The following is a 14,227-nucleotide window of genomic DNA, read 5'->3' on the forward strand; positions in this document are numbered from 1 at the left end:
TTCTCTTCCCCCGCCTCTGGGCTAACGGAAGTGTCGTCACGGGTTCTCCAAAGGCGGGGGCGGGGCCGAGGCTTTGGTCTAGGCTATCGCCTTCATCCTCCCTGTTCGCTTCCGGCCTTCCCGCTTCCCAAAGCCGGACGTGAGGACGAACGGAGGGGAATACGAATTTCGCGCGGGCCACTTCGGGTAGCCACACGTTGGACCCAAATGACGATAGGACCGGAAGCAGGGGTTGCCATAACGACCAAGGAGCCCCGCTGCTCCCACTCTGCTGCCACACACCTCATTCTCTGCACTTGGGAAATCAGGAAAGCTGCGACTGAGAGGGAAGGCGAGGCAGGAAGCCGCCTAGCGCGACCAGAATCTGCCTGCGCCGCAGACCTCGGCCTGGGTAAAAGACTGTACCGGAAGTCGCCCGTTACCATGGCAACCACGGAGGGGTTGCCAGGGAGATGACCCCATTTGTGCCTCCTCCCGGACTCAGTTGTGGTGGCTCCTGTCACGAAGATAAGGCCAGGACTCCGACCATGATTCCCGGGAAATACCGCACCAACCCTGGCCGCATCACGCAGAGCAACGTACGTGTTTGGGGCTGGGCCTTCGGCCCTCCTTCTCTCCATCCCCCTGGGTCCCTCTGTCTTCCTGGCTGGCGGCAGCCGTCAGCTTCTTGGGGCCAGAGTTATCCCCCGGCCCTCGGAGATGGGCGGGATCCCCTGGACCTGTCCGCGGCTCCTCCTCACCCCGTTGTCTGACTTCCATGGAAAGAAAAGGGCCTTAAACCTCCCCGGGTTCCTCTGCCTCCCCCTGCTTTAGCCTTTTCTTCCCATGCCCGCCAGAAAACGCCCTGGGTATGAAATCCTATGGGAATCCCCTTCCCTCCTCTGGTTAAGTGAAAACTGCTCGGCACCTTGCCCCGCATCCTCCCCCTTGCCTGTCCCTCACGTTGTCCCCTGTGGTCGTTGTGGGAGTGGCCCAAAACGTTAAGCTGTTTGTGGCATTATCCAGGGTGTCCCCAAAATCTTAGTGCACATTTAAGCTTTAGCGGATTAAAACCGCACCAAGACTTTTGGGACACCCCGTAGATTGGGCATTTAAGGTCTGTTGTTTCCTTGGCCGGGATCAGGGGTCCTAAGACTTTGGAGCTGGTTTGCATTTTCTCAGGGTCTTGGTTTCTAAATGGGGAAACACGGGGCATGCATGATTTGTTATCAGATGGGAACTGTCCATTTCACCTGTTTAATGAGGACATTAATAGTAGACAGATGCTATATAGCTTGAGTTCATAAGTAAATCACAGGAGATATTTTGGAAAATAAAGTGGAAAAAACATAAAAGTACCTTTAGGTAATACTAATTTCTCTGCATGAGCCTTTTTTATTGTTAGTTTTGATTTCTTTTTTAAATTAAGTTGTGACCTGGGTTCCAGTGTCACATTCTGCCCCTAACTAGCACTGTAACCTGGAGTAAGTCACTTAGACTAATATTTAGACATCAGTTTTCTCATTTATAACATGAGAGGATGTTGGATTAAATGATCTCCAGTTCCCATTCAGCCCCACAGATCTAGGATTCTGTGACTGTAGGTACACAGAGAATACTAAGTTCTTAGAACTCTAGTAAAAAAGGCAGTAAGGGGAAGGGTATAAACATTTATAGAATGCCTAATATGTGCTAAGTGCTTTTTATGAGGTAGGTACTATTATTATCCCTATTTTATTGTTGAGGAAACCGAGGCAAACAAATTAAGTGACTTGCCCAGGGTCATGCAGCTAGTAAGTATCTGAGGCCATTTTTGAATTTAGGTCTTCCTGACTCCAGACCCAGTACTTTATCCACTGCACCACCAGCTACATCTAGAAAAATGTATATTTGTTTGGAAAAAAAAAACATTTTGGATAGTAATAGTTATTTTTACTGTAACTTTTTTTTTTTTTAACATTTTGGTGTATGCCACTATTTCAAAATTTTAATGCCAACTTTTGAGAAGGTTTAATCTTCAAATTTCAGGTGAATTGTGGGCTTCATCTGGTTATTCAGACATCATCAGTGCCTGAGAAAAGCAAAGTAAGGTTTGAGCAAATTCTTGTTTGAATTGATAGTTACTCATTACGCCATGCTCTTTTTGTGTGGCTCTGAAATGATTTGAATTCTTTTAGCATGTATCTACATAAGTCTAGTCATGCTGTATTTTAGAATGAGTGACTTTTATTTTGTGCATACCCGCACAGTACACTCAAAATGGATTGAACAAGAAAAAAAAAAACTTATCTGATTGGGGTGGCCAATTATTTAAATGAATTTGAGAGTAAAGATAAAGCATGACTATGTCCTGAGGAGGCCTCAGCTCCCTTGGGAGCTCCAAAGATCCTGATCCTGGATCTGCTCTGTGAAATTCTCCTTCTTTCCTGCCAACCCCTGCCTCAGTAGACACCAATTTCTTCACCTTCCCCTCTCTTCCTCCCCCCAATTTGAAAATCACCTTTCATTTCCATGACCCAGCTGATGTATTTGAAGGGAACCTACTTGGGAAATAATTAAGTTTACATTTTCATAGCACTAAAGATTTGTAAAGCCTTTGCCGCACAGAGGTGTATTATGCAAGGACTGTTATCTCTGTTTTTGATGTGGACACTGAGGATCAGAGTGGTGAGATAATCTCCCCCAAGGTTTCACAGTGACTAACTAGCGGAGTCAGGATGTGAATTCAGATTCCGTGATCCTAAGTACAGGATTCCTTCATATCATGTTACCTCAAAATGACAACTCATGTCTACTGCACCAAGTGTTTTAGAAAGCTATGTCCTCATAACAACCATGTAAGGGAGGGATTGTAGGTGTTGTTACTTTACAGATGAGGAAACTTGGGTTCGGAGAGGTCAAGTGATTCAAGGTCACATGATAAATTAGTGTAAAAGGCAGGATTTGAACCTACGTATTTCCTGACTCTGAGTCCAGTATTCTTTCTATTTTATCATGCTGCTTCCCCCTTATTGGAGGATAAAGGACAGGGCTGGAGACTGAGAATATAGCAAGGGTTAAGATGGACACCATCTGTCGTTTAGGCAAGACCTGTATGACTTCTGTGCACACCAGAAAACAGAGGAAAAATTTGGCAGGCAAACTATTTTTGGTTTCCTTTAATAAATAATGACTTCCATAGCATAATTTACTAAATCATTTTATTAATATAACAATATCGATCTCTGGATGGATATTGTTTTACCATTAAAATAGGTTGTCAGGAACTACATGGATCGTTTTAATTCTTCCTGAACTATTCTTTTTCTTTTCTGTAGTATATTTGTACCATATGATATTACATGACACTTAAACCCTTGATACTTCAAAATATTCTAAACTCATATTATGTAAAATATGTTGATAATATATAACTGACAATTATTTTGAAGTGTATACTCATACTTCAGTTATTAGTTGAAATATGTCTTTAATATTGCTATTCTCAATTGAAATTTCAAGTGAGATTTGTAAAAAGCACTTAGCCCAGTCCCTGGTGCCTACTAGGTGCTATATAAATGCTTATTCCCTTTCCTTCACCCTCAGTTATTTACTTTGATTTGAACTCAGTTACTCAAATGCACCCAAGATCCCATTAGTGTGGCTGTTCCCTCTGGGGATACAGATTTTTTTTTTATACAATTAAGAGAAAGCTTTTTCTTTTTTGTCATGGCAAACAGATTTATTCCAGGTTCCTATCCACATTTTTTTCTTTTTCTTTTTTTTTTTTAATAATTAATTAATTTAGTTTAGTTTTCAGCATTTACTTCCATAAGATTTTGAGTTTTAAATTTTTTCCCCTCCTTCTTCTCCCCCCTCCCCAAGACAGCAATCTGATATAGGCTGTACTTATACATTCATATTAAGCCTATTTTCACATTAGTCATGATGTAAAGAAGAATTAGATCTAATGGGAGGAACCACAAGAAAGAAGAAACAAAGCAAAACAATAAAAGGAGAGCAAATAGTATGTTTCCATCTACATTCAAATTCCATAGTTCTTTCTCTGGATGTGGATAGCATTTTCTGTCATAAGTCTTTTGGAATTATCTTAGATCATTGCATTGCTGAGAAGAGCTAAGTCTATGAAAGTTGGTCATCGCACAGTGTTGCTGTTACTGTGTACAGTGGTCTCCTGGTTTTGCTCATTTCACTCAGCATCAGTTCATATAAGTCTTCCCAGGTTTTTTTGAAGTCTGCCTATTCATCATTTCTTATAGCATAATAGTATTCCATTACATTCATATGCCACAACTTGTTCAGCCATTCCCCAATCGATGGGCATCCCCTCAATTTTTAATTCTTTGCCACCACAAAAAGAGCTGCTATAAATATTTTTGTACATGTGGGTCCTTTTCCTATTTTTGTGATCTCTTTGGGATACAGACTTAGAAGTAGTATTGCTGGGTCAAAGGGTATGCACATTTTTATAGCCCTTTGGGCATAGTTCCAAATTGCTCTCCAGAATGGTTGGATCAGTTCACAACTCTAACAATGCATTAGTGTTCCAATTTTCCCACATCTTCTACAACGTTTATCATTGTCCTGTTTTGTCATGTTTGCCAATCTGATAGGTGTGATGTAGTACCTCAGAGTCGTTTTGATTTGCATTTCTCTGATCAATAGTGATTTAGAGCATTTTTTCATATGACTATACATAGCTTTAATTTCTTCTTCTGAAAACTGCCTGTTCATATCCTTTGACCAGGTATCAATTAACTTATATTCTTATAAATTTGACTCAGTTCTCTATATATTTGTTTTAGAAATGAGGCCTTTATTGGAGATACTGGCTGTGAAAATTGTTTCCCAGCTTTCTGCTTTGGGGATACAGATTGTAAGCCAATTTGTACGTGCTCATCCTGTTTGATTTCCAACAAGGTGCTAGGAACCCTCCTTATTGTGAGGATACCCTTGGAACACATGGATTGTCCACTAGTTATCTCTTGCTTTCATCGTATGACCAGGCCACCTTCTTTTTCAGTCTTAGATTCATTTTCTTAGTGTCATCTTCAATCTTCACTGCCACTCACTCTCCCTATGCAATCACTTGCCAATTCTTGTCATTTCTACTTCCACAACATATCTCCCATCAGTCTCCTCCTCTCTTCTCACATGACTGCCACATGACAGGCCCTCATCTCTTGCCTAGACTATTGCTATAGCCTCATAATTGATTTTCTTGCCTAATTGCTGTCCCTATTCTAGTCCCTCCTCCACACTGCTACCAAGGTTATTTTCCTTAAGTGATCATGTCATTCTTCTCTTCAATAAGGTCTAGTGACTCCCTGTTACCTCTAGGATCAAAGACAAACACCTCTGGCCCTTCAAAACCAGTTGTCAGTCTAACTTCCCAGTCTCATTAGATGTTATTCTCCTTCCTGTACTCTGTCATTTAGCTAAGCTGGCTTTTTTGGTTGTTCCTCACATGGGACAGTCCATTTCCTATCTCCCTGCCTTTGCACTGGCTGTTCCTTATTCCTGTAGTGAACTCCTTCCTTACTCCTGCTACTTAAAATTCCTACCTTCCTTCAAGACTCAGCTCCAGCACCACTGTCTGGAGTCTTTCCTGGTACCCTCAGCTGCTAGTATCTTTCTTCCAAAATTATTTTGTGTTTATTTTATATGTATATACATACAAATATAAACACATATAAGTTTACACGTGTTGTTTCCCTTAAGGGCGCTTTTGTCTTCGTATCCCCAGTGCTTAGTATAGTATCTGGTATGTAATAAGTGCTTAATGTTTATTGAATGATTGATTGATAACACATTTTAGAAAATTCAAATATACTGCTCTTTGTTATATCATACTTCCAAAATGAATTTTCAGGGGATTATAATGTGACTGTTTTCAGTGATATTTAATTTTATGATGTACATTATTATTTATTACATTTTCTCTCAATCTTTTTTCTTAAATAATATTTTGCAGTTTGAACTCAGGCTAAGTAAAGACTCATCTTTCCATAATCGACTTTTGCAACATGATATAGAAAAAAACTACTCAAGCAGACAAGGTATTGTCAATGACCAGAGATTTCAATGGCCAGAGATTATTGATTTGTTTTATATTTCTTTGAATTAATTTAATTTTTGATAAATGTAGAATTCCTAATAGCAAAATAAAAAGATAAATTAGAAACAGTTTGGTCTGGGATTATTTTAGATATTGTTTAGTTCAGAGTTGATTTCACAAATGGAACATGGTATAATGTTCATAATCCATAATAGCAGTTGCTATTTTTTGGTTCTCAGATGGGGTATAAAACTGAGTTTATGGCAAAGGGAAGGGAGGGGAATGGCCATAGTTCCAAATAATGGAATTTGGATGAAAAGCTAATTGCTAAAAGTGAGAAGTATGGGAAAAAATTGTTTTGGTAAATAGAGGAAAAAATGGAGAGAAAAGGGAATAGATGGGAAAAAGAATTATTTTCCTCCTATGCTAATGCCATATGCATATCATTGGGCATCATGCTTTAGAGAATACATTGTAATATACTTTGTTGTTTATCAGTTGTGTCTTATTCTTACTCTGACTTACATTCTTTTTTATATGCCCAGTTGCATTAATTTCCAGGCATCTGCAAAGCCTATTATTTCAAATTCTTCATTGAATACTTAAACTGTTTCTTTTGATTATTGTGCTTGTGATTACTTACCACATAACAGCTCTTTGGGGTATTCTGATAATATCTAATTTGCACTAACCTCTTGGTGAATGGTGTTTCAGCCCTGATAGACTTCCTCCTTTCTAGGCCTTAATTATTTTTAAAAAGTAGATTTTTATTGATATGTTTTGTTTTTACATCACCTAACTGGTATGCTGTATCCCTCCCAATTACCATTCCCAGAAAGCCATACTTTATAATAAAAGGATTTTTAAAAAAAAGAGAAAGGAACAAATCAGTAAAACCAATCAATATATGTTAAATATATAAAAAACACATATTAAAAAATGAATGACACACCTGTAGCCCCTCTACCTCTGCATGACTGGCAGCTAAGTGGGGGGGGAGGTGTCTTCTCATATTTCTTCTCTGTGACCAAGTTTGTTCTTTATAATTTTGCAACATATGTTTTCGGTTGTTTTGCAGTTGCTTTTCTTTCCATTTACATTGTTTTAATCATGTGTATGTTGTTTTCTTGGCTCTGCTTACTTCACTTTGCATCAATTCATGTTAAGTCTTTCCTTGCCTCTCTGGGTTTATTATAGTCACTTTTCTTATAGCACAGGAGTATTCCATTCCATTCATATACCACAATTTAGCCGTTTCCCAAATGATGGGCATTTACTTTGTTTCTAATTCTTTGTTACCAGAAAAAGTGCTGCTGTAAACATTTTGGTGTATCATAAAAGACTTTTTTTTCCCCATTGATCTCCTTGGGGTATGTGCAAGCCTTCACTATTGAAGACTATCCAGGTTCTTGATGTGTGACATATAGATGACATTGGTTTTATGATTCAGGAAACTGGATATAAAATCTCTGTTAAGCTAACTCTCATAGCCAAATGGAAGGTGTATAAATACTAATGCTTTCTATATCTTCAGCATGTTTGAGAACATTACAATGTACTTTTTAGAGCATGATCCCCAGTCATATGTGTATGGTATTAGCATAGTATGAAAATAGTAGAAGTTTGGATTTAGTTAAAGGGCCGCACTTAAGGACCTAGAGGGCCACATGTGGCCTCGAGGCTGCAGGTTCCCCACCCCTGTTCTAGGATTTTATACCTTTCTGGTGTTATACTGTAACCCTTCCAAAAAATATGTGCTGGATAAGTTGATTTGGTTCTCTTTTACTATGTTATATAAGTAGAAGAATTCACTGTAAACTTCCTCTCTATTTTTCCCACAACGTAAATATCCTCATCCTCTACTCCAAACAGGCACACCTCCTTGATGTCGTCTGTGGATTCCTACTGTCTAGGTTGTTCTGCATGTCTGTCGTTCTATATTCTTTTAGCCTTTAGAGCCCACCTCAAAAGAATTTCTTCAAGGAGAACATCCCACCCTCCCCAGACCATACAATCACCATTAACTTTCCATGTATAAATCGGCCTTCACTTCTATGAAGAAATGTTAATAGATACTTGCTTTTTATTCATTCTTTGTTTTAAAATAAAACACACGTGTGCTTCTTGGACACCATTCTCTTCTATATACATGGGATATTCCAAAAATCTCAGTGCAATTTTAAGCTTTTGGGACATCCTGTAAATTGTTTCCCCTATTAGAATGTAAGTTCTGCAAGGGCAGGGAATATCTTGGGTTTGTATTGGTATCCTCTGTGCATAGCATAGTGTTAGCACATAATAAGAACTAAATGAATGACTTTTCCATTTATTCATATATGCAGAGAGCCTTTCCTTTTCAATTTGCTTGTTCTAATATATATTTATTTATCTTGTTTGCATGCAAATTTTAAAGCTCTATGAGGGCAAAGATTCCATCCAACTCAAATTCCATCTACCCCACAGTGATATTCTATTATCTACCTCACTGTGTTGCTATGAGGAAAATGCATTGTAAGCCTTAAAGTGCTATAGAAAAGTTACATATTCTCTGGGCAACAAATACATGTTTATTGAGGATGATGGAATTCTTTTTGTTTTTTAACTTAATTGCAGTCCTATCTATTCATAGAACTGAGTGTATGAAGAAAAGGTGAACAATGAATAAAAAAGTGTTTATTAAACACTTATTTTTGGAAAGCATTTATTAAGCTTTTACCATGCTTCCATAGTAAATGCTTACTTAGTAAATGCTTTGTACATTCATTCATTCATTCATTCTTCCCCTTTTCTTTGTAATGAACAACAAAAATGTGAGAGGAACTGACCGAAATGATGGTATGAAGAACATGTGCTATAACAAATTTTCCATTTATTTCTTAAATCAGAGTTATATTGTCTAGGTTATGATTACTTTTTTAAATATTTTGAAGGGGATGGAAGAGTAATAAGTCCTTCACCTCGTAACAAACCATCATTCGTCCCATCCACAACAAACATGACAGATCTTTGCGGGCTGGAACTGAAAAGTGGTGCAAACTCTTTATCAGCATTTGGAGATTCTTCCATTCAGACACCTACAAAATCCAGAATTCGACAGGGCTGTCACAGTGCTGGCCCAAATGTATCTGGTAATGAAAGATTATCATCTTGCTAAACTAGAAGAGTGTTGTAAAATTTAAGATTAGGAGTATTAGCTTATTAAATATATATATTTAAACACAGATCGCTTAAGAGCAATTTTTTACTTTGAATTTTTATATGAGGTAAAGAGAAAATTATTTGGAATGGATGCAACATAGAGTTTTGGTTTGGAAAAAAAAAGCATCTCATATGTAACAATTTTAAAATAAGGAAAGACATAGAATAACCGAATTCTAAAAGAGCTATTGGCAGATAAGGGAATTAGAATATAAAACTGCTTTGGTATAAAATATTTTGAAATTTGAGTATTTTATATGTTATTTTCCAATAGGTGATCATGTCTACTTGGGGAGCTCATCAATGCCTGCATTTCCAGTTCTTCATCGTTCTAATGAAGAGAAAATTCTTTACTCAGATAGGTTGACCTTAGAAAGGTAAGACACTTGAAAGCTATTTATGTTGGAAAAAATTCAAAATCTACACCGAAAGGAGCTAATATTATCATAGCATTATTTAGAGAACAATGATTTTGAGAGAGAGAAAACCAAAATAATAAGATTTAGAACTGGGAGGGACTTTAGAGATCATTGGGTCCAGGCCTCCCATTCTACAAGCAAGGAAACTGAGGGCCATACACGCATAATGACTTACCCACACATAAAGGTAGTTAATTACTAAGCCAGAATTCCAGTGTTGCCCTTCTGACTCCAAATCCATGATACAGTTTGTGGCTGGCTTAGTTTTTATTTGTGGATTTGGAAAGGTATAAATAAAAAAGTCTTCCTGCTGTGGAAAGCAGGAAGAAACCTTCCTGTTTCTGGCCAATGTTAGATGGCGTACAAAACGAAAACCTTCATTTGCCTGCGCTGCCGCCAGCACAACACGCTGCACAAGCTGTGTGGATGGAAAAAGCCTGCAGTGTGGTGTGTAACTGAGGGTCCAGCTCAGTGGCATTTCTCTAACCTTAGCTTTTTTTGTATTTCCAGTACTGCCTAACAATGATATGCAGCATATCTGCAACATCATTTTCTAATGTTTTGTGGTGATTTTTGTCTAAGTTTTTAAAAATCTACAGCATTACCACGGCCCTTCATTGTCACTGATACCCAAATCCTGGCAGGATTAAGGTATTTTGATACCAAAGAACCTCAGGATTTGCTTGTCCTTTCCAGCTCTAGGAATCACACACATAGAGAAGACATAATGAAAAATGGAGTTGTTATTGCTAAGTTGTTTTTTAGTCATGTCTGAACACCCTTTGGGGTTTTCTTGGCAAAGATACTGGAGTGGTTTGCCATTCCTTCTCCAGCTTATTTTACAGACGAGGAAATTGAGGCAACCAGGGTTCAGTGACTTGCCCAGGATCATATAGCTAGTAAGTGTCTGAGGCCAGATTTGAACTCATAAAGATGGGTCTTTCTTTTTTTTTTCTTTCTTTTTTTCTTTTTTTTTTTAGGCAATTGGGGTTAAGTAAGACTGCCCCAGGGTCACACAGCTAGTAAGTGTCAAGTGTTTGGTGTGAGGCCAGATTTGAACTCAGGTCCTCCTGACTTCAGGGCGGGTACTCTGTCCACTGCACCACCTAGATGCCCCAAGATGGGTCTTTCTGACTCTAGGCCTGGCACTCCATCCACTGTGCCACCTAGCTGTCCCGAGAAATGGAATATTTATACTTCATTAGCAAAAATTCAATTATTTATAAACCAGTTTCATCAAATGTAGTAATAAAAAGGAATACATGCAGTGAATTTGATATACTTAGAAAATAAAATGAAAACTATTAAAATAACTATAATGTCTATTTTGAACCAATTTCTTAATAATATATTTCTTTTAAAATTATAGCCCTATCAGCCTGCATAATTTATAATTTAGTTAGAAATACTGTTAATTTGTGCCTTGATTCTGATAGCTTTCCGAGTGTCAGTCATGTCTAATTTCTTTTCATCTTGGTTTAAAATTGCACAAAATTAAACTATAAATATTTCTTTTCTGTTACAGTCAGCTTCCTACTCAGATTGTCTCCATGCTGATAGAGCTGTAAATGTTTCCCCTCCCAACACCCCTGCTCCATCTGGATTCCTGCTTCTAGTGGCAGCCTCAGTCAGAACCCTTCCCTCCTATTTTCCTTCCCCCAAATCACAAAAGAATATTTGCAGCTTTAATGTTTAGGACTCATAAAATGTCCTGAGCCTTTTTATACTATGTTCTTTACATGTACATTATGTCATTTTATGTGCATATTAAAGATGTTAGTTTTCATATAAAACAGAATTCACGCAAATTTGGGGTTTTATACCCACCCATGTATAATAGTCTATTTCACAGTATGAGAGGAAAGAGGAGAAATTTTCCCCTTGTATCATGGTGCATTGGAAAGAGTGCTGATTTTTTTTTTTTTTAATTTATTTTGATTTATCGATAATCACTTCCATATGCTTTTGAGTTTAAAATTTTTCTCCCCCTTCCTCCCTACCACCCTCCCCAAGACGTCACACAGTCTGATATAGGCTATACATTTACATTCCTATTAAGCATATTTTCACATTAGTGATGTAAGTAAAAATTAAAACCAATAGGAGGAACCATCAGAAAGAGGAAACAAAACTCAACGGAAGAGAAAAAAAATAGCAATTCAACTTCCATTGTTCTTTCTTTGGATGTGGATAGCATTTTCCATCACAAGGCCTCTGGAAATGTCTTAGATCCTTGTATTGCTGGGAAGGTTAAGTTTATCACTATTAGTCATCACACAACATGGCTATTATTGTGTACAATGTTCTCTTGGTTCTGCTCACTTCACTCAGCATCAGACCATACAAGTCTGTCCAGGTTTTTGTGAAGTCAGCCTGTTCATTGTTTCTTATAGCACAATAGTATTCCATTACATTCATATACCACAATTTGCTCAGCCATTCCCCAATTGATGGGCATCCTCTCAATTTCCAGTTCTTTGCCACCACAAAGAGAGCTGCTATAAATATTTTTGCACGTGTGGGTCCTTTTCCCATTTGTATGCTCTCTTTGGGATACAGACCTAGAAGTAGTATTGCTGGGTCAAAGGGTATGCACATTTTTATAGCTCTTTGGGCATAGTTCCAAATTGCTCTCCAAAATGGTTGAAGCAGTTCACAACTCTACCAACAATGCATTAGTGTTCCAATTTTCCCACATCTTCTCCAACATTTATCAATTTCCTGTTTTGTCATGTTTGCCAATCTGATAGGTGTGATGTGGTACCTCAGAGTTGGTTTGATTTGCATTTCTCTAATCAATAGTGATTTAGAGAATTTTTTTCATTTGACTATAGATGGCTTTAATTTCTTCATCTGAGAACTGTCTGTTCATATCCTTTGACCATTTATCAATTGGGGATTAGCTTGTATTCTTATAAATTTGACTTAATTCTCCATATATTTTAGAAATGAGACCCTTATCAGAGAGATTGGTTGTAAAAATTCTTTCCCAATTTTCTACCTTCCTTCTAATTTTAGTTGCATTGGCTTTGCTTGTGCAAAAACTTTTCAATTTAATGTAATCAAAATTATCCATTTTGCTTGTCGAAATGTTCTCTATCTCCTGTTTGGTCATGAATTCTTCTGTTCTCCATAGATCTGATAGGTAAACTATTCCTTGCTCTCCCAGTTTGCTTATAGTATCAGCCTTTATATCTAAATCATGTACCCATTTTGACTTTATTTTGCTATATGGTGTGAGATTTTGGTCTATGCCTAGTTTCTGCCATATTCTTTTCCAGTTTTCCCAGCAGTTTTTTTCAAAGAATGGGTTCTTATCCCAGAAGCTGGGGTCTTTGGGTTTATCAAATAATAGATTACTATAGTCATTGACTACTGTGTCTTACATATTTAACCTATTCCACTGATCTACCACTCTATTTCTTAGCCAGTACCAAATAGTTTTGATGATTGCTGCTTTATAATACAATTTAAGATCTGGAATGGCTAGGCCACCTTCCCCTGCATTTCTTTTCATTAGTTCCCTTGATATTCTGGACCTTTTGTTCTTCCAAATGAATCTTGTTATGACTTTTTCTAACCCTATAAAATAATTTTTGGTAGTTTGATTGGTATGGCACCGAGTAAGTAAATTAGTTTCGGTAGAATTGTCATTTTTTTTGTATTAGCTCGGCCTACCCATGAGCAACTGATGTTTTTGCAGTTATTTTAAGATCTGACTTTATTTGTGTGAAAAGTGTTTTGTAATTGTGTTCATAGAGTTCCTGGGTTTGTTTCAGGAGGTAGACTCCTAAATATTTTATGAAGTCTACAGTAAGCTTAAATGGAATTTCTCTTTCTATCTCTTGCTGTTGGGCTTTGTTGGTGAGTGCTGATTTGTTGTCAAAAGACTTAGGTTCAAATTCTGCCTTTGCTACTCACCACCACTGTGTCCGTGGGCAAGTTGCTTAACCTCTCTGAATCTTAGTTTCTTCACCTATAAAATGAATGATTTCGATCAGATAAACTCTAAGCTGATCCTTTCTAGCTCTAAATCTCTGATCCTAAGTTAGGGATGAACACAATGACATAAAGTTTGGGTCTTTATGGAAGTTTTTCATAAAAGCTCTTTTTACCCTTTGTTAAACTACAAAATAAATTGGACCTCATTAAGAAGCTGCCTTTTTGGCTTCTCTTTCTAACATAGGTGTTCTTGAGGGCTACCAGGGGGTGTATTTATTTATTTTTTTTGGCAACCCATAATACTCTGTCTTTGCTATCCCCTCCCTCTTCTCCCCCTAATCCAAGTAGGATTTAGTTTAAAAGTCTTTTAAAAAGTTTACAGTTTTATTTAGAATTGTTGCCAATGGATATTTTTCCATGACATTCAACTAGCCATCCCTTCTATGTAAATAGGTATTTAGGGATAGGAACCAGACCTATGATTTAATTGATATAGGGAATTCTCAGGTGAGAAAAGTCCTTTTACCAATGAAGGCTGGCACCTTCTCTGTGACTTACAGTCGTAGAGTGTTGCCTGCGACTCTAAGAGCTTAAGTGGCTTGTTGAGAGTTCCATGGTCAGTATCTGTTAG

At 37.7% G+C, this 14,227-nt stretch overlaps 1 protein-coding gene across 2 annotated transcripts in view; it reads left to right on the forward strand.

Annotated features, from left to right (window-relative positions):
- The first annotated feature begins 113 nt into the window (after positions 1–113).
- LRRC49 (leucine rich repeat containing 49) overlaps positions 114–14,227 on the forward strand; it is a 201,007-nt gene continuing 186,893 nt past the window's right edge. Inside the window, exons 1-5 of one of the 2 annotated variants that reach the window (XM_027851401.1) lie at positions 115–578; positions 2,008–2,064; positions 5,954–6,038; positions 8,968–9,165; positions 9,510–9,612. In XM_027851401.1, the coding sequence (XP_027707202.1) occupies positions 453–578; positions 2,008–2,064; positions 5,954–6,038; positions 8,968–9,165; positions 9,510–9,612 (569 nt within the window). In that variant the 5' untranslated portion in view covers positions 115–452. Of the gene's footprint in view, positions 579–2,007; positions 2,065–5,953; positions 6,039–8,967; positions 9,166–9,509; positions 9,613–14,227 lie in introns of both variants that reach the window. The other variant, XM_027851402.1, reaches the window with a different exon arrangement.

Source organism: Vombatus ursinus, unplaced genomic scaffold (genome assembly GCF_900497805.2).
Source record: "Vombatus ursinus unplaced genomic scaffold, bare-nosed wombat genome assembly UNPS02009205.1, whole genome shotgun sequence".
Taxonomy (NCBI): Eukaryota; Metazoa; Chordata; class Mammalia; order Diprotodontia; family Vombatidae; genus Vombatus; species Vombatus ursinus.